This window comes from Haliotis rufescens, unplaced genomic scaffold (assembly GCF_023055435.1).
Source record: "Haliotis rufescens isolate VD_foot unplaced genomic scaffold, xgHalRufe1.0.p SCAF_11, whole genome shotgun sequence".
Taxonomy (NCBI): domain Eukaryota; kingdom Metazoa; phylum Mollusca; class Gastropoda; order Lepetellida; family Haliotidae; genus Haliotis; species Haliotis rufescens.
In genome coordinates this window covers 30228628-30255158 of record NW_025963791.1, presented here as the reverse complement: position 1 = coordinate 30255158, position 26531 = coordinate 30228628, and the positions used below count along the sequence as shown (strand labels likewise).

Sequence of the window (26531 nt, the reverse complement as noted above, 5' to 3'; positions counted from 1 at the left end):
AATTGATGCTACAGATGTAACCGATACACGGTTAGCTTGTTTGACCTTGTCAACCTTCCTGAGAGGTACAGTCATAGTCATGGAAGTAGTATCGATACCAAAACCAAGCCATTCAAGAGATTGTGACGGTAGCCAAAGTGATTTCTCAACTTTAGGAACAAAGCCTGAAGAAAGCAGATCTCTCTTTATATGACACCCAGCTGTCTGCGCTCCAATATCCGTAGATACAGATAGAATGCCATCGTCTAGGAAGGTAACTATCTTATGGCCATCAAACATCCACTTTTTGACTAGCTGTTTCATGACTTTTTGTACAAAAACATATGGAGCAGACGTCAAACCAAAAGGCAAAACCAAGAATTTGTAGTAGCTCATCCTACCTGCTTCGTTAATCATGCAAAAGCAAGAAAATTAGTATAAGATGGAAATATGTCTATATGATGGTATGCTGAGTGGATATCAAATTTTATCAACCAATCATTCATATTAATATATGCTAATGCAGTCTTCAAATCTTCATATTTAATACTCGGCTTGAAGATATAGTTATTGACTCAGCTAAGATCAAGGATTAAACGTCTTTGTCCTGACGACTGTACTGAAACAGACAAAGGACTAACAACACTAGGGGGAGCAACACATTGGCACACCAGGTCCTTCTTCAACAACTCCCAATAGCCTGCGAGACAAAATCTCTGTGTTTAATAGCAGACTTGTTATTCTTATTATGCAATTTAGGCGGAGTCGTAATAAACGGAATTATATATCCATTAGCAATCCAATCAATAACACATAGAGATGCACCTATCTCACGCCAATACTGTATATTACTTTTGAGACGGCCCCTGACTAAGATTTCAGCTGTCCCTTGTTCATACTCAAAATAGTTATCAGAGAACTTGCTATCATTGATAACAAAGTTATCATTGAAATACTTAACTGACAAATCTTGACCAGAACTACTGGCGTTGCTGACTTGAGGCAACCTGTCCGCCGGCTGTCGCCCCTTGACCTGTTCAAGGACAGTCTTTCCTAAAGTGAGAGAATTCGCCACATGCGAAACAGGCCCCTGATCGTTGCCCTTTTCCACGAAAAAGCTGGTTTGTAATTGGCTGCATATGATGTAAAGTAGAACCAGGTTGAACAGCAACTTGCACGGGATGGGTGACAGTCGCCGAACGTCTTGACCTATTTGTAGAGTGCGGCGCTTGCCTGGCACGTTTCTGTTTGAGTTTCCGGACAGCTTTGCTTTCAGTTCTGTTGATACGTTTGTCGTCATCGGAATCATCCGCCAGCTCATGCGAAACATAGTTCTTAACCGTTTGCCATCCACCTTCAGATGTATCTGCTATTTTAATAAGCTTGTTCCTTCTGTTTCATCCTGTCGAGCTCTGACGTTACGGAAACTCCTGCTTCGTCCAGACGAGAAGACTAGATATCTTCCAGAATTGTCTTGAGACAATCTATACTGTCCTGATTCAAGTTGAATTGAATTTTATTCCCTTCTCTTGACCATGTAGAATCTTTTTCTGCATTCAACTTCTTTAAATCTCTTGACGTCTGTATAAACTCTTCCCTAAATGAACCAATCTCATTAAGAGGGGATTGAAACTCTGTTCTGTTCGAATAAAGCTGTTGCAAAGTGGCGTCCAGTTTAGCTTCTGTATCCATATTGAAGAAAACATTTGTGAGGCCGTGTATGCACAGTGAGCGAGAGAGAACAATTCAAAATTGTGCTACCCCTTATATACTCCCTTAATCACGCCACCTAGGGGCACATAATCACCTTGATAGACATACCGCTAGGAGAAAATATACTGAACCAAATTAAAAACTTCACAATCCTAACATTTTAACATTTTGACCAGTTATCATTGTGGGCCCTTATTGTGTATTTAAACAGTAATGACCACGTATTATCTTCAGATGACACCCGTTTTTGTGCAGGTGAATCGATCAAAATCATGTGCACAGCACTATAGTGGCAAAAGTGTTTTTTCACGTGCAGCTGGTCACGTGGCCATAATACCGCACGTGTTTTCAGCCAGAAAAAACACAAGAAAAAAAGTCTTTACGGCCATTTGTCATGCCACGCCTTTAAAATGTGCAGCGTAAACGTGTCATTGGCATGTTGCAAACGGGAACATCTGTAGCTGAAGTCGCAAGGACGATGGGTTGTAGTCGACGGACTGTTTATGATTTACAGACGCATCTACAGCAAACGGGTACCACCGCTGATCGCCCTCGGCCAGGTCGACCACGTGTGACGTCACATGCAGAGGATCGTCAGATTGTCTTACGTCACCTCCGTAACCGATTTTTGACGGCTACATCAACCAGAAATGAACTCTTTAGGGGTGGACTGAGTTCGCAAACTGTTCGAAACCGTCTGAGAACTGCTCACCTTCAAGCACGACGGCCATACTGCGGGCCGATTCTGACTCAATTACACAGACGTCAAGGTCAATTGTGGCCACAGCGACACTTACGATGGAATCAAGTCGTCTTCAGTGATGAATCCCGATTTAATCTTCGATTTGCTGATGGTAGGGCGAGGGTGTGGATGCGCCGTCATGAACGTTACGTCCAGTGTGTACAGGAAGTTGACAGATTTCGAGGCGGAAGTGTCATGGTGTGGGGTGCTTTCTGTGGCAATGCACGTTCCAGGCTTTTTGTCATCCGTGGCAACCTCAACACTGCTGCTTACCGCGACCAGGTACTGGCACCAGAATTTCTGCCTTTTATGGCAGCACATGGACCCGGTTTGATCTTCCAAAACGACAATGCCAGACCCCACACAGCAATTTTGACAAGAAATTCCTTCAGTCAACGTCAACGTCATTGACTGGCCGTCAAGGTCTCCCGACCTCAATCCCATCGAACACGTCTGGGATGCTCTTGGCAGAAGTCTGCGCACTCTCCAGAACCAACCACAGAATTTGCAAGATCTTGGCACCATTTTGCAGCAACAATGGCGTCGTGTTTCCAATCATGTGTTCACAAGCATCACAAGGTCCATGCGGAGACGTTGTGTGGCAGCTGTCAACGCACATGGTGGCCATGCACGCTACTGAACTTGTGTGCCATCAGATTCTCGTGCTTAGGACTTATGATTTAAACTGTTGATGTTACTACCGAATACCGTGGTGCTTGGAACAAATTATGGTTACCACCATTAATTAAAATATTTCTTTGGACATTAATGATTAAAATTACCTTCTCTGATACATTTGTCCGTTGTATATATGGGATTACGTTTTAAAATGTAAAGTTTTTAATTTGACTCAGTATAATTTCTATCTTATTCATTCTTCAAACGAGAGATATATAATTGCCCCTCAGTCAGTCTGTCAGTAATGACTTCCATATGTTCGAGGGGCGGTCGGGTAGCCTAGTGGTTAAAGCGTTCGCTCGTCACGCCGAAGACCCGGGTTCGATTCCCGACATGGGTACAATGTGTGAAGCCCATTTCTGGTGTCCCCCGCAGTGATATTGCTGGAATATTGCTAAAAGCGGCGTAAAACCATACTCACTCACTCCCTATGTTCGATATCTCCTCTGGAACTACTACCAAGCTCAGATCGCAGACTATCCACTAAAACATGATTGACCAGGAAGTTCCATTGAAAAATTGCAATTGTCACATATGTATTACAAAATTAATTGGATGCAAGCATGATATTTCTACTATTCAGTGTCCTTTGTACACACAGCATCCGATATCACGATTTTGAAAGAAATTTCGGAAACCAATAGGAACGTGAAACTGCAATGTTGTCTCCATGACGATCACTAAAGTGCATATATTACATGCTCATAATTTAATCTGCTACAGCCATTGAAAGCAAACTGTAAATGTCATTGTTGCTCGTGAATCAGCCATTTCCGCATGCATAGCTGTGCAATGTAGCCAGTAATATTAATAACACTGATAAGCTTCTTTATGAACAGCTACACTTGTCAAGTCGACACGACGCATATAATGACAGCAAAACTACCTATGGGTGAGTTGTGATGTTTCTCAAGACGAGAAATACAATACGAGGGGTGATTGGTATGTTCTGAGCCCCACGAAGAACTACTTCACAAAGGACATTATCATTTCCTTTTCAACAATATCATGATTTTATACCAGTTTCGTAGCAGTCCTTCTCTTGGCTGTCTCCACATATGCTATGACGTCGTCGTTCGATCGAATTTGGTTCGGGTTGGAGTTTCGTCATGTTTTGCAACAGATAGAAGTATGACAGAGCCAGATCAGGAGAATAAGGAGTTCAAAGCTACAGTTGTGAACAGTAGCCATGGCAAAGCCTGACTTGCACACTGGTGCATTGTCCTGATGGAAGAGGACACCTTTATCAGCCTACCACGTCGCCAATTGCAAGTCTTAATTTCATCCCTTTAATTGCCTCAAAAGCTCAGCATAATATGCTCCGTTTATTATCTATCTTTTTTTAAAATGACACCCTCAGCATCCCAGAACACAGAGGGCCTTAATTTTCCCAGCTGATGGGACAGTCTTTGCCTTGTTTGGTGGTGTGATGTCAAATGCTTTGTTGTGATTGTTGTTTAAACCCAGGTTTCCCCCTTGGTCACAAATCAATGCAAGAACTATTTGGATCAGCTTCAAACATAGCTAGATTATCACGAGATATGTTGTGCATGGCGTGTGTTTTGTCAGAAGCTTTGGAACCCGACGAGTTGATACTTTCGTCATTGCCAGATTTTCTGTGATAATGAAGTGTCCTCTCCTGGGAAATGCATACTGAACTAGCAATATGAGGCTCAGTCATTCGCTGGTCGGTCATTCATTTCTGGTGTTGCTGGCGGTATAGGCCTTTCAGGTCAGGGTTCGGATTCAAGGCACTCCCTGTAATGCTTACATTCTGATGACTATCTCTTTAAGGTGACATAGAAAGGGGCATCCTTCCCTTGTAGTTTTCGTTAATGAATTCTGACTCGATCACTGCACGTTCAACGTGTACTGCTAATATTAATGACTTGCAAATAGTTTGCTAATTTGACAGTTTTTTAGGATGTACCCCTCTGATATGTAATATCAACAGCAAAAGAATTCACTCTTACTCAATTCCTTCTATGTGAGGGTCAGAAACTTATCAATCATACCTTCATAACTGTTTCATAACTGTTTCATAACAAAGGTTCACATATATATCTTGAAGCTGTGATTGACAAAATTAATGTCAGGCTTCTAAAAGAAATATCTGCCCTCAATCACCCCCAGCCACACCCCACACCGGAAATATGGATTCCAATTGATGTGGAGGAGATACAAAAAGCTTTATTAACACTCTTCAGCATTATCAATGTCGATCTCTTTTGACAAATGCATATCATAAACTTTAGTTTCTTCGTTGCCCTGAAGTGGTACATGAATAGAAAGCTTCTTTTGGCAATGGACGTAGGTAGAAATACAGTGGGTCCATAATAAAAACAGGCAGAATATTTCTCAGGCGAGCCATCATCTGAAAGGTTAAGACAAGTTTAGGTCATTATTAAACAAAAAATAGCAACATACAAGACGAGAACAACTTAATAAATATATATTACCAAAATCATAATGGCAGTTTTGTTTATTAGTTTCCGAAATGATGTATAAATGCATAGGATTTGATTACATGATTGATCAGTAATCAAAGTAGTCCATAGTGATCATAGTCTTCATTATACTTCAAATACATGTAGACTCACACAGTCGCCGTCAAACCTCTTCCCATCAACAAGGTAACGACTGTCTGGCCGATGACTCAGTATGGCATCTTCAAAGGCATCCAAAACTGCTTTAAGATCCTTGTCAGAAGATCCTGGGCGCATCTTGGGCAGTCGCATATATGTGTCTAGGTACTCTTGTCCATACGCTGCCCTAATTTCATCGCCGACGTTGTCGATCAGCTTCTTGTTCAAGTCTTTATATCGCTCAACCTGTTGTTTTTGGTTAATAATAATTCATAGTACATGTAGTTTTTTATACAACCACATGATGATTCATGATTTATGATCAATAAGTGTTCATGTCAAATATGAAATCCCGCAATATTACATCGACGCTAGCGAATAACCAGTCTTGATGATTCGCTGAAACAGATTCCATTGGCTGTACAAGGCAAAATATATATATGGATCATTAAACATCAGTGATGACACAAAGTGTTCGATGTAAATATATAGCATGTAGTCAAGTGAATGTAGATACAATATCTAGACAGCAAAGAACAAAATTAACTTACGTTTTCATCATTGAATATACCAGTGTTGAGCCCAAACATTCCGGGTTCCACGTGAATGACCTTGACTCCAAACCTCCTCATCTCTAGTCTCAGACAGTCCGTAAAACCCTCGAGAGCAAACTTACTCATAACATAACCCGAATCCGCACAGAACGCTTGTAATCCTCTGACGCTTGTAACGTTAATAACTCGACCTAAAACATATACATCATATGTCTTGTCTTCATTAATCTAAGATTCGACTTTTAAAAACATCTACATCTTGGTTTTTTAGTTTGTCTGTTGTTTAACGCCGCACTCAGCAATATTCCAGCTATATGACGGCGGTCTGTAAATAATCGAGTCTAGACCAGATAATTCAGTGATTGACAACATGAGCATCGATCCACGCAATTGGGATACGATGACATGCATCAACCAAGTCAGCGAGTCTGACCACCCGATCCCATTAGTCGCCTCTTACGACAAGCATAGTCGCCTTTTACGGCAAACATGGGTTGCTGAAGACTTATTCTACCCCGGATCATTATGGTTCTACATCTTGTAGAGTTATTCTCATAACCATAACTGAAATCAACAAATCTAAGCTTACCTTTACATTGTCTGACAAGGGGCAGAAAAGCCTTACACATTCGAACCACCCCAAATAAGTTGACTTCTGCAATTCTCTTGTACGTGTCCATGCTCTGTATCTCCACATCGCCTTTGCCCATTATCCCAGCATTATTTACCAAGGTCCATAGACCTGAAATGATATATACACCATAAATGCACCATTGCTAAAAAGGTAATTGCAGTAACTAAGTATGATTGTTTTTTTTCAAATTTACATTTCAAAGGTTTGGATTTAGAATTTGAATTCCATAATGTCTGATAATTTCTTACCAGATTATTATTTAGTACCAAAGTGGTATGTCAGGGCCAATATGCTGGTGACCGTAGGGACCATAGCACTGCATTGTTCTCTGTACATATACTCACCGACAAAAGTACCGCGAGTACAATACATGTTGGTTAATATATGAAGACTAACTCATACTCAAGTGATATTACATTTGCTTGATGCACAAACGAACATACTGTTATGTTGTCTGAACCGGCGCTCATGAACGCATCACATGTGACGTCATAGATACGTGACTCGAGATGCACCATTTGTCTCGTGCATGATCTGCGTGGAAACTTTGGAAATTACATGCAGCATATCCTGATGAGAACAAAGACACTCTGTGGTAACACTTGGCTGGTTGTTAGGTTTGTCATTAAGTGGTACACATTGGAAACATCCCTTCTTTACGTACCTACTTTTCTGTATGTGTCGATGGTTCGCGTTTCTTTTGATGGTCAGTATATATCTTTAATTCCATCGTTCAATAATTATGCATAAAGCTTGTTAATAACAACTTTCCAAAAAACTAGGTTGGCATGGGAAAAGAATTTACGTTTTGGTGAAGGTTACGTTGTTAACCATTCTTTCTGCATGCGCATATATCATATGCCTAGATATGTGAATAAAACATTTTAGATTATCTACAAAGCTGTCTCAGTATGCATTCCATGAAATGTCCGTACATACCGTACATACCGTCAAGACATATGGGCTTGATCTTGTCAAGGCAGGCATCAACACTCGCATCGGAACTAACGTCCAGCTGTAATACACGCATTTGCTTGCTTCCATTTTCCCTTAATAGTTTGGCACCTTCACTTTGTTCAGAAAGGCAGGTGGCAAAGACCTTAAGACCCTTGCTATCAAGGAGTCGTGCAAGACTATTTCCAAAACCTGAATCAAGAAAACATTTACAAAAAAAATGAATAATTTGCAGTGACGCTGATAGATTATTATTTACGTGTTCAGCTTCGCTGAAAATGCACACAAGCCATGTGACAACCACATGCACACTCTCACAGATAAGATTAATAACAAGATATATTTTTGACTCTCAGTACTCAATTTAACTACTCACTTAAAAAGCCTTCGTCATCACTCTCAGGTATTTGTTAATAGTTTCTAAAGCCAAGCTGGTAACGCCTGTATTTGTGTTATTTGAGGTCTTCAAACTAAACCCTACCTGTGTCACAACCAGTAATGAGTATATATTTCCCTTGTGTATCAATCCTCTTCCTTGTGCCTGCATTTCGAATTACCCAGTAGCATATAGAAATTATTCCAGTGAGAAGAAAACTCGGAAGGATCAGTCCAAATGTTGACACGTAAAGCAGACAGAAGACTGACACACAGAAAAGCGGCTGGATGAAGTGGAGACCAAGCATTCCGGCATAGCGAGTCATCTTAAATAGAAAGTAGCAAATGTTATCTTTAGTTACATCCAACATCCCTCTTCCAGAATATTTTAGTTTACGTCCTGAGCAGAGTTCATGTCAATGTCTTTATGTCTATGTAAAAGGCGACTAACGGGATCGGTTGGTCAGGCTCGCTGACTTGGTTGATGCATGTCATTGATCCCAATTGCGTGGATCGATGCTCATGATATCAATCACTGGATTGTCTGAGCCAGACTCGATTATTTACAGACCGCCGTCATATAGCTGGAATATTGCTGAGTGCGGCGTTAAACAACAAACAAACATGTCTATGTCATACCCAATTGTATACTGAACAACAATAGTTCCTGTGACATTGAATAAGATTTAATGCAAAGTTATGTTTTTACCAAATCTGAAACAATTTCGGTTTGCAACAGATAAAAGACTCCTGTAAGTGTTCAAATGGTTTAATTTGCCATACTGACTTCAGAAAATGCGTGATTTCATAAAAAAAACATGAACATGCCAAAATGTCAATTTACAAATCAATAGCGTGTGTGTCCACCTCCGGTTGCGATGCAAGCAACACATCTTCGTCTCATGGAATGGACCAGGCGTTGCATAAAGTCCTGTGAGATATCTGTCCATATCTGCTTGAGCATGTTTCGAAGTTCCTGGAGTGTCTGTGGAACACGTGGTTGACGTCGAAGGCGCCGATCCATCTCATCCCACATGTGCTCGATTGGTGAGAGATCAGGGGAGCGAGCCGGCCAGGGAATGATATTTTCGTTGTTTTGTTGAAGAGAATTCTGAACAAGTCGAGCAATATGAGGCCAGGCGTTGTCATGTTGAAAGGTAATGCCTGGGCCATGACGACGCAAAAACGGTAGAACAACAGGGCCGATGATCTCGTCGCTGTAGCGCTGTCCATTGAGATTTCTCTATACCTCTATCAAACAGGTCCTCTGTTTCGCTGTAATCCCACCCCATACCATAACGCTGTCGCCCCCGAACTGATCTTCTTCCATGACACAATGATTGACGTAACGTTCACCTCGACGTCGGTACACTCGAATCCGTCCATCGCTGTGGCTGAGGTGAAAACGAAACTCACCAGTGAATATAACTTTTCCCCACGGCATGGCCGTCCAGCGTAGACGCTGTCTGCACCACCTAAGATGTGCTTGACAGTTGTTGCCTGTCAAAATGGGATGTCTGGCGGGTCTTCTGGCGATAATTCCTGCACATCTGAGGCGGCAACGTACGGTTTGTGAAAATATTCGTCGAAGGCCAGGGATGCTTCTTGCAGTCACTGTTGCTGGCTGGAATCGATTTCGTAGGTGTGTTGTTTCGAATCCAGTTGTCGTGTCGATTATTGTTACGCGTGGCCTGCCACTCCGAGGATGGTCTCTGACTACATTCGTCTGTTGCCAACGTTGCCATTAACACCAAATGTTGTTTCTGTTGACGTTAAATTGTCTTGCAACATCACGTTGACTCAATCCTGCTTCAAGCATACCAATCACTCACATACGTTCATACGACAGGCGTGGCATTTCGTAATGTTGAATAATTGCGTAATTGTGTTGTTTTTCTGAGTGGTTGTCAGCACGATGCTAAACAATGCATATGGAATCCCGTTAACGCACATTTTTTTATACCCATTCTTGGGTAGTGAAATGCATGGGGCTTGCATAAAAGTCAACTTTTGCATGGAATGCATGTTTTTTCTGTAGCAGTTGCGTTTTTGTTACTTGATTCCATACATGTACTACAATATTGAAAACCAAACTTTACTTGTTTGAAAAACACACTAAAATATTGGTGTCACAGGAACTTTTGTTGTTGAGTATATATGAAACACGCCTTATGAATCAATTGTCTTACAGCTATTTACCTGTAAGAATGAAAAGCCCAAAACTAGTTCATTGACTATGGATATGCAATATATTCAATAACATTTGTCTCATCGCAGGTTTGCCTTATCTGTGCTATTTCCGTACAACACTATGACTTGCTGGACAAAACAACATGTGCTCCGTGTGATCGTCTTAATAGGTCAATGTGTGGAAGTGAAATGAGAAAGATTGAAGGTAGCAACCCGTGTATGCATCTTAAAATTGAAGTTGATTAGACTTTTTACTTCAATAAAGAAGAACATCTACAAAACACATGAGACGACTCACCTCGACAGTCAACCCTCGTAATCAGGAACCTTTGACCTGTCAGATAAAACCCACCACGTACCACAATTTGTGCTCTTTGCTCTACACATGTTCCTCGATCGTACGCAACTAGAGCATATAGAACCAGAGCAGTAATGGTAACATGTGTCACCAACGTGTTTCGTGCGATATGATAGTCACGTGAATTTGTGAAACCGTTAAATCCCAATATATATGGATATCCCAATGGTAACAGAAATAACCTTCAGGATAGATGCATGGATGATATAGGTCATTTTGATAAGAAACAAAAGAAGTAATTGTTAATGTTTACATATTTGAAATGAAGAGCATCTCATATCCGCCTGCCCATTTAGACAAATACAACAGTGATATGTATGAGCGTTGTTGTGCATATTGATTATATTTTTAAAATATACCTTTACCATGTGTTACAGTTCTGCATGGCGAACCTTGCGTTAATAAGCGTTTGGAATGCTGCTTAGTCGTATATTTATTATCACTACCGAAAAGCAATTTCAATATATATGAAATATATAATTTTGTATATGTTAAACACATTATTAATCACTATGCTGAGTTTTCAGTGCTATCCCTTTTTACAAATGACATATTGTTTATTCTTGTCATAAACTCTCTCTCTCTCTCTCTCTCTCTCTCTCTCGCTCTCAAAACTAACAATCAGTCAAGTGTTACCACAGTGACTTTATTGTTATCACGATATACACGCTCGTGTGCATACATCTCGAATCATGGATCTATGACGTCACATGTGATGCGTTCATACTAGTATGTTCGTTTGTGAATCTTACCAATCGAATATCTCCTGAATATGGGTAATTATTCATATACCTGCGACCCGTGAAGATCCGGGGTAGAATAGGTATTCAGCAACCCACGCTTGCCGTAAAAAGCGACTATGCTTGTCGTTAGAGGCGACTAACGGGATCGGGCGGTCAGGTTCGCTGAGTTGGTTGGATGTCATCGTATCCCAATTGCGTGGATGGATGTTCATGATGACAATCACTGGATTGTTTGGTCCAGACTCGACCAGCCGTCATATAGCTGGACTATTGCTGAGTGCGGCGTTAAACAACAAACAATCAAGCAACCACCCAACCTCTCTTTACCGCCAGTGTTGCTTTAATTCAGCGCCTGTGTGATTTGTGTGTCATGCACAGGACAATTTCCTACTCCTTACCTTGTAAAACGTCAAGTGCAAGAAACGTTTCTGAGTTAGGTGAGGCCAAACAAATTGCATTTTGTATCACGCCTTCAACGATTGTAACTGGTCTGTATAATGAGGGACCGCCTCCGTGGTCTTGTGGTAGAGTGTCCGCCCGGAGAGCGGAAGGTCCACGGTTCGATCCCGGGCCGCGTCATACAAAAAGACGTTAAAAGATTATACTTCTTGTTACCCTGTCTGGCGCTCGGCATTAAGGGGCTAAAACAAGGACTGGTCGGCTCGGAGTCAGTATACTGTGTCTGAGTGGGGTATTCATGTTAAACTGCGGCATGGTATCTCCATGGTATAAATCGGCATCAGTCCGGACTAGTACAAGCAGCCACACACACACATACACGTGCATGCACGTCGCTATATAAGTGCAATAATCTTGGACGCGACGTTAAACCCAATTTCACCTCACCTGTATAATGAGCATTATGTTACAACACTTAATCTGAGCTCAGAACACGCACAGTTGTGGCAGTACATATGCAAACGGCATGTACAGTAGATCTTCGTGTGCCAATTCAGGTGAGGGTATTTGCAGGTATTAGATTAGACACAGGTGAAAGATAACACTTGACATGTGCGAGGGGCGGTCGGGTAGCCTAGTGGTTAAAGCGTTCGCTCGTCACGGCGAAGACCCGGGTTCGATTCCCGACATGGCTGCAATAGCCCATTTCTGTTGTCCCCCGCCGTGAAATTGCTGGAATATTGCTAAAAGCGGTGTAACACCACACTCACTCAACCACTGACATGTGCGAAAGGTTAATAATACACAAGAGATCGTACCTTCTAACTTGCCCAAAAAATAGTGCTGCCTTTTCTTGATTTGTATTAAATAAATAAATATTTTCGTCTAAAAACTAAATGATATTTCATTTATTGCTTTGATATAAAGTGGTATGTCATTCATTATTGTTTCAGTTCAATATTGTTTTAATATTGTATATAATTAATCCAGTAATCCAGCAAGGCTGTTTCCAAAGCATGTGTATGACATTGGTCACTATGTAGAAGCTAGTCTTGGTAGCAGTATAGCTTTTGCCACAATGTCTTATATTCCTAGCTTGGTGAATCAGTATACATACCATCTTACAACTGTACAAGAACAAATCACACTACACCATTTCGTAGATATGTTGTTTGTTTAACGCCGCACTCAGCAATAGTCCAGCTACATGACGGCGGTCTGTTAATAATCGAGTCTGAACCAGACAATCCAGTGATTGACATCATGAGCATCGATCCACACAATAGGAATACGATGACATGCATGAACATCGTTTGCGAGCCTGCCCACCCGATCCCGATCGTCGTATCTTACGACAAGGATAGTTGCCTTTTACGGCAAGAATGGGTTGCTGAAGATCTATTCTTACCCGGATCTAATTTGCCAGATGGAGACATACAGACTACGCAGATAAGCAGGAAGTCCATTAATACTAAAGTTCAGCCTTTATGGTGGAAACGTCCACATTATGAATATGAATACACATTGCCATTATCCCACACAATCGCTTGCTGTATTGCTGAAACAGTGCTGATGTGACATTTCACTGTAATCAAGGTACATCGACTGGCGAAAGGGAGAATAAAAAGTTATATTCTACACTGTGCACTTTGACGGCGCTTGGAGACGGATGCAGAAACATCAACCGGGCTGTAACATTACGTGACAAGCTGCTACTCACCAGTGGAACTAAGAGTGAGTGAGTGAGTATGGTTCTTTAGCAATATTCCAGCAATATCACGGCGGGGGACACCAGAAATCGGCTTCACACATTGTACGCATGTCGGGGATCGAACCCGGTTCTTCGGCGTGACGAGCGAACGCCTTCACCACTAGGCTACCCGACCGCCAATGGAATTGAGAGTGGAAAGGAACAGTACATAACAAACATGAAACCACCACATGTTGAAGAGGTCGCTTATAATTTTAAAACGGAGTATCGGGCTGTCAACATTGAAGAACACAAGATGTTCAATCATCTTTAGGCATGATATGTGTGGAAACCCATATGGGAAATCGACAATGTTTTACCGGGGACGGTCAGTCTTTTACTGGGCAAACCCACGAGGACAGGTATGGTGCTGACAAACCAAAAAACATAATCGGGTCGAGCTGGACAAAAACCCAGGATCATAAGTTCCTGGCGTGTCCAAGGGACGCAACTCTGCATGACAGAAGGAAAACATGACACAGATATATAATTTCTTATACGTAGGTTTATCAAACATAATTCGATCCTGTTGGGTACACATGTAATTAAAACATTCATACTTTAAGGCTGTAGGCAAAACAGGTGAATATCTCACGCCAAACAACATCTGTAAAATTAGAAATTTATCAACTACAATTGCTGAACTTTAATGTACAATACAATCTCACAGTTACTCGATATACACATGCTAATCAACCATAACAAACACACAGTTCAAACAATAGACCTATCACCTAACATACATGATGAACAACACTCCATATTCTGTAACGGTGTCTTCGTGTCTTTGAACAAGTGCTGCCTTTATCAGAGGTCCTCTTTGAGTGGACAGTCAATTCTGGAAGGACACGTCAGTTCCCAGAATAGTGAGTGAGTGAGTGAGTATGGTTTTACGCCGCTTTTAGCAATATTCCAGCAATATCACGGCGGGGGACACCAGAAATTGGCTTCATACATTGTACCCATGTCGGGAATCGAACCCGGGTCTTCGGCGTGACGAGCGAACGCTTTAACCACTAGGCTACCCGATCGCCCCTCATTCCCAGGATAGAATACTCCCAACACTCTATTGTTTGTGTACTAGACGAACCAATCCCATCGGGTTGTTACTAACTCGATTATCTACAGCCCGCTGTTATATAGCTGGAATATTGCTGACGACGGCGTTTAACAATATTCACTCATTCACGCATCAACAAATCAAGTCACAAATCAACCTGAGAACAGTTCAAGCACTAACGATGCCTAAAATGTACATTAAGAAAATTAGATTACATCGTTCACGATTGATGGCTTTAACGGCGCCTCAAAGGAGTTCAAAGTCAGTTGCAGGAATAGTTCTTATCCGTGCGGCCATGTTCAATATTCAACCAAATCGGGTTCCAGGTTATCGGATGGGTAAACTTCATCTACCGAACAATCCATGAAACCCACATACATTTTATCAACAGCGATATATTTAAAATGATGTTTGAGATAATCTCACCATGACACCTGCACATGAGTAATGAAACGATGAACCCAGCTGTCGCATGGACGTGGGTAAATACAAGGATGACACCTATCACCTTAACATCAGTATTGCCAGGATGAGATCGGTCACCTGAGCATCTGTATTGCCAGGATGAGATCTGTCACCTGCGCATGAATAATGCCAGGATGGGATCTGTCACCTGAGCATGAGTAATGCCATGATGAGATCTGTCACCTGCGCATGAGTAATGCCAGGATGAGATCTGTCACCTGCGCATGAATAATGCCAGGATGGGATCTGTCACCTGAGCATGAGTAATGCCAGGATGAGATCTGTCACCTGAGCATCTGTATTGCCAGGATAAAATCTGTCACCTGAGCATCTGTATTGCCAGGATGAGATCTGTCACCTGAGCATCTGTATTGCCAGGATGAGATCTGTCACCTGAGCATCTGTATTGCCAGGATGAGATCTGTCACCTGAGCATCTGTATTGCCAGGATGAGATCTGTCACCTGAGCATCTGTATTGCCAGGATGAGATCTGTCACCTGAGCATCTGTATTGCCAGGATGAGATCTGTCACCCGCGCATGAATAATGCCAGGTTGGGATCTGTCACCTGAGCATGAGTAATGCCAGGATGAAATCTGTCACCTGAGCATCTGTATTGCCAGGATCAGATATGTCACCTGAGCATCTGTATTGTCAGGATTAGACCTGTCACCTGCGCATGATAATGCAAGGATCAGACCTGTTATCTGAGCACGAATAACGTCAGGATGAGATCTGTCACCTGAGCATGAATAATGCCAGTATAAGACCTGTCACCTGAACATGAATAATGTCAGGATAAGACCTGTCACCTGAGAATGAATAATGTCAGGATCAGATCTGCCACCTGAGCATGGGTATTGCCAGCATAAGACCTGCCACCTGGCATGAGTAAAGTCGGGATGAGACCTGTCATCTATACATGAGTGATGCCAGCGAGTAATGCCAGTATTAGACATGTCACCTGGTCATGAGTAATTCCAGGATGAGACCTGTCACCTGGGCATGAGTAATGCCTGGATGAGACCTGTCACCTGGGCATGAGTAATGCCAGGACGAGACTTGTCACCTGGGCATGAGTAATGCCAGGATGAGACATGTGATCTATACATGATTGATGCCAGCGAGTAATGCCAGGATTAGACATGTCACCTGGGCATGAGTAATGCCAGGATGAGACCTGTCACCTGGGCATGAGTAATGCCAGGATGAGACCTGTCACCTGGGCATGAGTAATGCCAGGACGAGACTTGTCACCTGGGCATGAGTAATGCCAGGATGAGACCTGTCACCTTGTATGAGTAAAGCCCGGATGAGACATGTCATCTATACATGATTGATGCCAGCGAGTAATGCCAGGATTAGACATGTCACCTGGGCATGAGTAATGCCAGGATGAGACCTGTCACCTGGGCATGAGTAATGCCAGGATCAGACATGGCATGACGATTGCACCTGGTGTATAGAAGGGGCGGCTTGAGCTGGGCACGGAGTTACACCCATCTGTGTCGCACGTTTCATAGCAGACCTCCGTCTTCTGGTTCTCCATCAGCTGGCTCCGGCAGATGGTGTGCATGTCCACGTAGCTGCAGTCGCGGAACACAACCCGACCTGTTTGGAGGAGACAATTGCTATGGCATTACATGTGCAGAGGGTGATCATGATTGAGCGATTGAGCTCGGTTAGTGCCGTTTGAAACAATATTTCACTTAAACCATGGCGTGTCAGCTTGATGAGAAAGAACATGATGCAGGTCGTTTGTTTGTTTGCTATTTAACGCCGAACTCAGCAATATTCCTAATAAATGACGGCGGTCTGTAAATAATCGAATTTGGACCAGATAATACATGGATTGACATCATGAGCAGTGATCCACGCAATTGGGATACGACGACATGCATCAACCAAATTCAGCAAGCCTGACCATCCGACCCCGTTAGTCGCCTCTTACGACACGCATCGTCACCTTTTACGGCAAGCATGGGTTGTATGGGTTCACGGGACTGATACAGGTCGTCTTCTCTGCACAGCGACATGCGGTGGCGACTGACTGCCTGTGCCCCTTGATCATGGCTGAACTGTATTTCAGGTATAGCACTGCATCATCATAATGAGGAAGGAAAGCATAGATGACCCAGAATGCAGTCGTTTACCACGAAACTCGAAAGTATGAGTAGGGTGTTGACGAATGAATGGTCATAATAGGGGCGAATCTAGGACTCGACACCACGGCAAGCGGATCCTAACTACTAAGGGAGGCAACTCTGCACAGCTAGAGATGCGGGCTTCAGCATATATTACTTGCGTCATGAAACGGAAGTACACTGGCCGATGTAAAGGGAACAATAATGATAATGTCTCAAAGCAAAACGACACATTTATTATCCAGTCGGTTCTATGTCTCCAGAACCCTCACCCGACTTTACACATACCAGTTTCACACAACTCCCTGAATATACCTCGCATTGCTCAACAGCTTTTGACACAGAGATAACACCTGACCCTATCGACATGGAGATGCGGGGGTTCCTGTAACGTGTACCTGTTCTGATAGTGCCGGCGTACGTCACACAAAACTGTGCTCCTTGATACAGGCCCATACAATCTGTCGGCTCCACCCTCCCGCTCGCACAGGGCCGGGTGTGGATTGACGTGCACTGGGCACACTTCAGGCTCAGCACTGAAAACATACAAGAAGATATAAAACATTATATTTATGTGGCGTCCATGGTCCTCCACGACCAGTTAGTCCGTCAGTGTATCAACTACATTGCTACATGGCAGTGTATTTTGTACATGGCGTATTGTTTAACATTGGTTGAAGCTGTATTGCTTTGTTTCTGTTGGGATCCGGTAGACGCTCAATTGTATTGTGTTTGGACAGTAATCAGTCGTCAGGAAGTTACTATATTTATATGTTATTGTCTAGTGTAAACTTCCGGCCCTGTATACCGCGGACGGTGATAGTATGTTATGGAAACTTCTTTAATGTTCCATTACCGTTAGACTGGTGAGGGTACTGTATAGAAATTTCAAGTTGTTTGTCAGGGTGTATATATAGTGAGACGAGAGCGCGTTTACGTATCTATCGAGCATTTCATCACGTTTGAACCAGCTTCCATGTGAGGATCGCTCATCATCTCTGATTCCCTGCCCAGCCCATCTCGGAAGCTTGACCAAGGTCGCCGCTAGGTGAATATACATTATTTTCCCTGACTTTTGTTATCACCACTGTATTTGTGTATTTGATACTGATCATTGCCATCATATATCGCCATTGAATATTGTACTACAACTCTGTTGTTTACTGCTATATTGTAACTGCTGTGCAGTAATTTGTATTCATTTGTAAACTTAGTGAATTTTGTAATATACTTGTTTATTATATACCACGTGTTGGTTGCTTGTTAGTTTCACACTAACTTATATCCCTAATACCCCTTGTGTCCCACGTCCTGATAGTGTTGACAGGCAGCGTAAAAATATACCTCCTCACTCCAAACAGAATCTAGTTAAGCCTTGGACATTCATTTTCTGGGTTTGTAGCTAGACCTGCTTGAACACAGGACATGATTGTTACTGTCACTTTTGGACCGTAGAATAGCTCTTCAGCAACCCATGCTTGCCGTAAAAGGCGACTATGCTTGTCATAAGAGGCGACTAACCGGATCGGGGGGTCAGGCTCGCTGGCTTGGTTGATGTCATGATGTCATTCATTTGATTGTCTGGTCCACACTCGATTATTTACAGACCGCCGTCATATAGCTTGAATATTGCAGAGTGCGGCGTTAAACAACAAACAAACATACTGTCACTTTTATTAAGTGTCAATGTAGCCAAATTAAGGTGAGGTGAAATGGGGTTTAACGTCGCGTACAAGATTATTGCACTTATATAGCGACGTGCATGTACGTGTGTGTGATTGTGTGGCTGCTTGTACTAGTCCGGTCTGATGCCGATTTATAGTGCTAGCACACTGAGATACCATGCCGCAGTTTAACATGAATACCCCACTCAGACACAGCACATACCTACACAGAGTCAGAACGTTAGCTTGTGTCACAGCACATACCTACACACAGTCAGAACGTTAGCATGTGTCACAGCACATACCTACACAGTCAGAACGTTAGCTTGTGTCACAGCACATACCTACACAGTCAGAACGTTAGCTTGTATCACAGCACATACCTACACAGAGTCAGAACGTTAGCTTGTGTCACAGCACATAATTACACAGAGTCAGAACGTTAGCTTGTGTCAAAGCACATACCTACACACAGTCAGAACGTTAGCTTGTGTCACAGCACATACCTACACACAGTCAGAACGTTAGCTTGTGTCACAGCACATACCTACACACAGTCGGAACGTTAGCTTGTGTCACTCTCGTTTGGGAAAATCTAATTGTGTAATGGTGGCGCCCCACGACGTATTTTTGGGCCGCTTCTTTGAGCAACTATAAGTGCGACTTTAACGACCACAGGCTCCAAACCGATCAAAACCAACTGATCACGGCCGGCATTGGGAGGAATCCAAATTGCAACTGAAATGCTAGTTTCACTAGTCCTGACATCATGAGCATCGATCCACGCAATTTGGATCGATGACATGCATATAACCAAGTCAGCGAGCCTGACTAACGGGATCGGGTGGTCAGGCTGACTGACTTGGTTGATGCATGTCATCGATCCAAATTGCGTGGGTCCATGCTCATGATGCCAATCACTGGATGGTCGGGTCCAGACTCGTTTATTTACAGACCGGTGTCATATAGCTGGAATATTGCGGAATGCGGCGTTAAACAACAAACCAACCAACCTAATGCTTCGCCAGCAATATTATTATTGGCTACAACGAACAAACAAACAATCAACAAACTACATGTGGAAGGTTCAGTCGGTAATCGGTTTACATTTAATTAATTAAATATTACACGTCCAGTGCTGCCCGGGGTCCTCCGACTGCCAACAGAGGGCGCTGACATAACTTGTTTCCACGTTTGACTGAGAGACCGGAACTTGCTGTTTTTGACGGCAACGGAATGGGCCCAGTGGACCCGAATGATACCATCGACAGAACTCTTTAAGCAAGATGTTCGTACCGCAAGATGACGAGCTACGTAGTGATAATGGCTGATGAATATGTTCATTAACATAAAGTAAAATAATACATTAATTTTCATAATTGTCCTATTCTTTGCCATTAGCGATTAAACTAAAGTTTCGTAACTGCAAGGGGGGAGGGGACACGGGTGGCCCAGTCGTCTAAGGCGCCGCGATTCGCTGGGCAGAGTTGCGTCCCTTGGGCACGCCAGAAACCTATGATTGTGGGTTCGAATCCCGGTTTGCCCCGATTATTTTTCTAGGTTTGTCAGCACCATACCCGTGCTCGTGGCTTTCACCGAAGCGGTAAACGTCTGAGACCTGCATCACTTCGGGCTTTCCTCCCAAATTAAGCTGACACGCCGCGATATAACTGGAATACTGTTAAAAGCGGCGTTAAACCCAACTCACTCACTCACTCGTAACTGCAAGCTTTCATGGGTGCCCTCACGAATATAAAACGGGTCCCCTGTGCGTCAACTCGTTCAGGTCGAGAACGTCAGTTAGTCTTTCATTTGGAAATGGATATGACAGGGACAGGTTTGACCTGTGATAACAGCGCTGATCGAGACGGGGCAGTCCTGCCTGGGTGACTCATGGACTGGCGCGGCCTGCAGTACACCGTGCATTTGTAGGTCACATCTCATTACCGAGCAGCGGTGTACAAAGGGAAGTGTGTGGTGGTCGGGTAGACTGACATTTAGTCCCAAAATTAAGTTATCTTATTTAGAAATATATATAATCTACCAAAAAAAACAGACATGAAAGAACATAGAGCTGAGGCAATCTAGACTTGCCAAAGCATTCTGGATTCGAGTTATATATATTGGATATATTTTTTTATTTATTCTCGAGGACGAGGCGAGAGAAGTGACGCATTTCGAACGGTATTTAAGTTATGCCATTGCTAGCAGTCTAGCTTGAGAAGAAAGTGATGTCTTGATAACGGGCAAGAGAATAGACGTAAACATGATTGCTCTAGTGCTGACAGACCAAGGATCGTGATCTAAGCGAATTTGGGAACGGTGGTTCCTGGCACAGCCAAGGGGCGTAACTCAGGGTCGCGCTACCAGTTTCCCTAAGAACATGAGAAATAAACGTTGAGTTTGAGGACTGTATAAAATTATATTATGGAGCGTCTAATATTATGGTCGTTTGGGAACGGCTAGTTTCTCTCATCGACTTATCCCATAATTCAACCCTACTAGTATAGTATGCATATTAATTGTTCATCCTACGGTTTAATGACAAATCCCGAAATGATGTCAAAACAAAGAGTATAGAATAATTCCAATAAATCGCGCACCCCACAATCGTTTTGCACCGGATTTCGACTTTTGCACCTCGCGTCAGATTAATTCAATAGATCTGTAACCTGCTAAAGAAGTACATTTTTTTAATTCCTCCCTCCCTAGTAAGTCAACGTTGGAAGAGTGAGTATGGTTTTACGCAGCTTGTAGCAATATTCCAGCAGAATCATGGCGGTGGACGCCAGAAATGGGCTTCACATATTTCACCCATGTCGCTTTAACCACTAGGCTACCCAACCGTCCCCAAGGTTGGAGGAAAAGTCACGAGAAACAAAAATACTTTATAATTGGCCAAACAGAGACACCATAACCATCAACGCAGGAACACATTCACCTTCCTTGGAAAGAGGGGGCACGGGTGACCCAGTCGTCTAAGGCGCCGCAATTCGCTGTGCAGAGTTGCGTCCCTTGGGCATGCCAGAAACCTATGATTGTGGGTTCGAATCCCGGTTCGCCCCGATTATGTTTCTAGGTTTGTCAGCACCATACCCGTGCTCGTGGCTTTCACCGAAGTGGTAAACGTCTGAGACCTGCATCACTTCGGGCTTTCCTCCCACATTAGGCTGACACGCCGCGATATAACTGGAATAGTGTTAAAAGCGGCGTTAAACACAACTCACTCACTCACTCACTCACTTCTTGGAAAGATATTTTCCTTGGGAATAATACATGGATAGATCGATGACAAATATGTATCTCAGCTATTAGGTTTACGGATAATGTTATACTCACTAGGGAAATCGATAAATAACCATGTGTCGTCCTGCAACATGTGGTTTGTGGACTATAATACACTGATAGAGTACCACGGCAAGTGTGTCTCGGTTGACGGAGTGTGGCAATGACGGAATGGTATGTCATGATGATAGATACGATTAGTGTGTGTTGTAATTCCGTGGTTTATGCTGTAAAATCTCAAAACTTTAAAACACAATTCAATGTCGTATTTTAAACCCGGAAACAGTTAAAATCTAAGAGGTCGCGCTGCATGACGACAATTTCAACATCACTGCATTATACAGACGCCTTTACATAAACATGTATCACGTGCCAATATGCATGCAAGCTGCACTGTTTATTGGAAATGTCCGCACATATCATACACATACATTTCATGTTTATTTTCCCATACATCGTCTGTCACCAGGTCATGCACTCTGTGACGTCACTCCACTATTTGGAGCGCCGAGTTATAATTACAGGAAATCACCCACGGCCAAAGAAAAACACTTCCCACAATAACAGGCTCTGGCCTCTCGACTGAACGTTTACTGGGTCCACAGCGATAATATTGATACAGTCCCGATTTTTCTAAGATTGAATGTCAGCGTTGAATGCCGTATGATGTCAAGCAAGCAAATTGTAGATGAGATTGTCCTAATGTATTGATGATAGTGTACTATCATTCCATAATAATTAGGTGGCTTAATTACATAATTCATTATGAGAAACAAAACGATTTAATGCAACACAGACATGATATCAGTTTTTTAGCAAAATAATTACCTTTAATTGTTTTAGCTGGTGCGCCAAATATGATACTATGATTTGGGCAGTTTTCTGTTGTACTCTATATGACGGGTTCTTAAAATGCCGTACGTAAATATCTGTTACTGTTAATCAATGTCTTGTCTAACACTGTCTGTATCAAGTTTCACCTCAACTGGTGTGGAGATAATGTGGAGATACTGTGAAGAACTCAAGTCAATTCTATCGCTCTAGGGGTATGTGAAAAGTGTCATAGAATAATAATCAACTAACGTCCGATCGTTTCTTAATCGATCAGACCACTCGTCATTGGGCTTACACTATTCGGAAAGCTCCAACATGCCGATACAATACATGCATTTTCACGAATGTGACACAATGGTCTCATATCGGCAATTGGTTGCCTATATAGAAGATAAACACTTTATAACGCACACGAAAGAATGTCATGCAGTTCTTCGGTGAGAGGCGTTACATATTACAGAATTGGCATGTTGTCAAATTCACTACATTCTAAGCGAGGCGATAATATGTTTGCCTACTTACCTGATGCGATGCGAACACAGACAGTTAAGATCAATACCGCAACACGTGGGAGAGCAGACATGACGCCTTGCAGTCAGGGCTGTAGATCCCGTGATCTCGCGGCAGCACGTGCATCAGCACGCGATGTCAGTTGCACGTGCGTAACTGTAAACACTGCTTTGAAGTGTGAGATCAGACAACATGCCAGTTACCAGTGCGCGGTAGGTTGACTGGTCGGACGGGTTGCTGTCCCGAGAGAAGCGTGAAAGTCGGGCGACTGTTGCATGCACGCTGTTGTGGAATTGGGATGGTGAAAACGGCAAGTCAATTAAAGGCGTATTTCCCACAATGATAATATAGTTCCTAAAGTACGTGATCGAAAAAGGCCAACTGAAACAGTATACTTCCTTTTCGTGACTTTCATTGCAAGGTTGCTTTGTTATTTTTTCATCACTTGGTTAAGATTGCAAATCTAAATATATAAACGTGAGGTTCGTCCGTCTTATATACCACGTGATCTACTTTAGCCACGCCCACTGATGCACATACATATACATATATATATATATATATATATATATATATATATATATATATATATTACCTACTTGTAAATCGGGTTTACACATTACCTATTCCTCGTGATGCATTTAATCAATGTTTGAAACTTAAACACACACAATCATATACTGAACTGAACAAAAAATCGTGACTATTTTTTGGTACATGATTGTTTAGTGACGACTCAGAACACAGTACCCTAACACTGTCCCAAAATTTTCATGAACTTTTTCTTTTTCAGTGTGTGTGTGTGTGTGTGTGTGTGTGTTTGTGTTTGTTTCTTACTAAGATAGCATGTATCATTAGAAATAAGTAACCCGCAATTCGGAGTTACAAGCTGGTCATTCTATAGAGTTTCTTGTGAGTGAGTTGGGTTAAACGCCGCTTTTAACACTATTCCAGTTATATCACGGCGTGTCAGCTTAATCTGGGAGGGTGTCTTTGGCTCAGTCAATCTATTTTGATTTTTTGGAAGGACATCACATTAAACAGTTCGCAAACAATGAACACAATGACCTAGCCAAACAGCAAATGAAGCAAGGTGAAGCCTGACTGTCATGTTCCTCTTCGTGTTAACATACATTTCGTGATATCCCAAATTGGCAGTGGTAGACGAGGCTGCATAGTTAATAGTTCTTGCTATAATATAATGTATGCTGCAGATATGGGGAGGATGTGTGCCTTTAATAAAGTCCCTCGTCGTCACTACACTACCTCAGTCTGAAAGGTTATCAAAAGGGAAGTAACCAATTTGTCCAAATTATTCAAACCACATAACGAGGGAAGCTTTCAGTCGGCCGAGAAAGGTTTATCAGGGGAGTTAATTCTTCCTAACTTGCTGATGGTCTAACGGTCCTGTGGTAGAGGTCCGACTAAATGTACTTTGTGTTTGCAACTCCTCTTAAATACTCCAAACTGGAAACAGCAGTGACGGATCCAGAGGTGTGTGTGTATGTGTGTGTGTGTGTGTGTGTGTGTGTGTCTGAGGGCACCCCAAGACCCACCCCTTTTTACGTAAAAACAAATCCTTCCATGATAACATATTGATTCGGTTGTGAAAGTAGAGGTAATAACGGTTTACATATCGTGCTTGTGATGTTTTGTGTTTGGGGGTAGGCTTTTGGGTAGGCGTACCTCCGCCACTGAGACATGACGTATACTTAGCTTAATTATATCTGCCCTGTTATATTTTAAATGTGCAGTTGAAACCACAACGCGTCCGGCATGTCTATACCTGATACCAAAATATTTGTTCGAACCATTTTTTAGACTTTTAACTCTTTTTTATTAATATATATAATTATGATTTCAAGACTTGGACTTGACAGACAATGACGGTAGTGCTCGTTTCCGGTGCAGAACTTCAAAACCATTGTTATTGTTGTTGATTTGTTGTTTAACGCCGCACTCAGCAATATCCTAGCTGTTTGACGGCCGTCTGTAAATAATCGGACCAGACAATCCAGTGATTGACATCTTGAGCATCGATCCACGCAATTGGGATACGGTGACATGCATCAACCAAGTCAGCGAGCCTGACCACCCGATAGTCGCCTCTTACGACAAGCATAGGTTGCTGAAAAACTATTCTTTTTGGAAAAAATATCTTTTGGATATTGCAAAATACTCAAAAGCATTATTATTTTCTTCACTGAACTGAAGGTATCCAATGACAATGAACCTAAAGTGGGGTATAAATCGCCAAACTCCATTTCCGACCAGACCAGACCGGGGGGATATGTCATCTCCTGATGACTCTTGTTTTAAACATATGGTGTTTTTTATTTAAAAATAATATGATAATATTGTCTATTATCGTCATATTCATGATTCATATGTGTTGTATTGCAGAGTACAACCATATGTATATTTGTCTGTTCGTTTGCCAAATCGCCCCGGCCTGGGACCCGGTTAAAAGACTTTAGTGTCTCCACAATAGAATCCACATCGTGGTTTTGTCTTCAAGATACGCTGATCATTGAGGTTATGGTAAAGATATGGAATGGCCATTATGTACTTGTGGACCACCGTTCTGTTTTGGAGTAGATGTCCGGCAAACTATGCAGGTCGTAAGTGACGTTCTTCCTTTGTTCTGTAACGCCACCATCAGCCATATTCCAGCTATATGACGGCGGCTCAAATAATCGAATCTGGACCAGACAATCCAGTGATTGACATCTTGAACATCGATCAATTCATTTGGATAATGAATGAAATATGCATTGTGATAAATACTATTGCCTCCAAGTCTGTGATGTCAGATTGCTGAATACATTGTACGAAGGAATTGTGTGAAGGATAAAACACGAGATTTGTAATTAACGAGAATTAAAACCTGCAATATGTCGCACTCCAGCGCTTAA

General features: G+C 42.4%; 2 protein-coding genes across 3 annotated transcripts; both read right to left on the bottom strand.

The window, feature by feature from the left end:
* Positions 1–5276: 5276 nt before the first annotated feature.
* LOC124132584 (retinol dehydrogenase 16-like) lies at positions 5277–10959 on the bottom strand. Its single transcript, XM_048392524.1, has 7 exons — positions 10703–10959; positions 8321–8540; positions 7834–8031; positions 6841–6993; positions 6249–6442; positions 5713–5943; positions 5277–5486 (listed from the first exon to the last, which is right to left on the bottom strand). Exons 2-7 carry the CDS (start codon positions 8538–8540, stop codon positions 5364–5366), a joined length of 1119 nt encoding a protein of 372 aa, XP_048248481.1. The 5' UTR covers positions 10703–10959; the 3' UTR covers positions 5277–5363.
* Positions 10960–14139: 3180 nt separating this feature from the next.
* On the bottom strand, positions 14140–23909 carry LOC124132585 (U-scoloptoxin(05)-Cw1a-like). Of its 2 annotated transcripts, XR_007219975.1 has the most exons (5): positions 23629–23909; positions 17722–17859; positions 16589–16790; positions 16499–16553; positions 14140–16464 (listed from the first exon to the last, which is right to left on the bottom strand). XR_007219975.1 is itself a non-coding variant. In XM_048392523.1 (4 exons), the coding sequence occupies exons 1-4, from the start codon at positions 23687–23689 to the stop codon at positions 16550–16552; spliced, it is 405 nt and encodes a 134-aa protein (XP_048248480.1). In that variant the 5' UTR covers positions 23690–23909; the 3' UTR covers positions 14140–16549. The 2 variants fall into 2 exon arrangements, 1 of the variants encoding a protein (XP_048248480.1); XM_048392523.1 differs by having other exon boundaries at positions 14140–16553.
* Between the last annotated feature and the right edge of the window lie 2622 nt (positions 23910–26531).

Bases quoted from the DNA above. Each gene is read 5' to 3' on its own strand.
- LOC124132584 (XM_048392524.1), bottom strand. From the start codon at position 8,540: ATGACTCGCTATGCCGGAATGCTTGGTCTCCACTTCATCCAGCCGCTT. The intron at 6,994-7,833 runs GTATGTACGGTA...ATATCATTTCAG, and splicing joins CAAGCCCATATGTCTTGACG to GTCTATGGACCTTGGTAAAT. The intron at 5,944-6,248 runs GTAAGTTAATTT...CAAAAACAACAG, and splicing joins GTATATTCAATGATGAAAAC to GTTGAGCGATATAAAGACTT.
- LOC124132585 (XM_048392523.1), bottom strand. From the start codon at position 23,689: ATGTCTGCTCTCCCACGTGTTGCGGTATTGATCTTAACTGTCTGTGTT. The intron at 17,860-23,628 runs GTAAGTAGGCAA...GTATGTTTTCAG, and splicing joins CTGTGTTCGCATCGCATCAG to TGCTGAGCCTGAAGTGTGCC. The intron at 16,791-17,721 runs GTACACGTTACA...TCCTCCAAACAG, and splicing joins CGCCGGCACTATCAGAACAG to GTCGGGTTGTGTTCCGCGAC.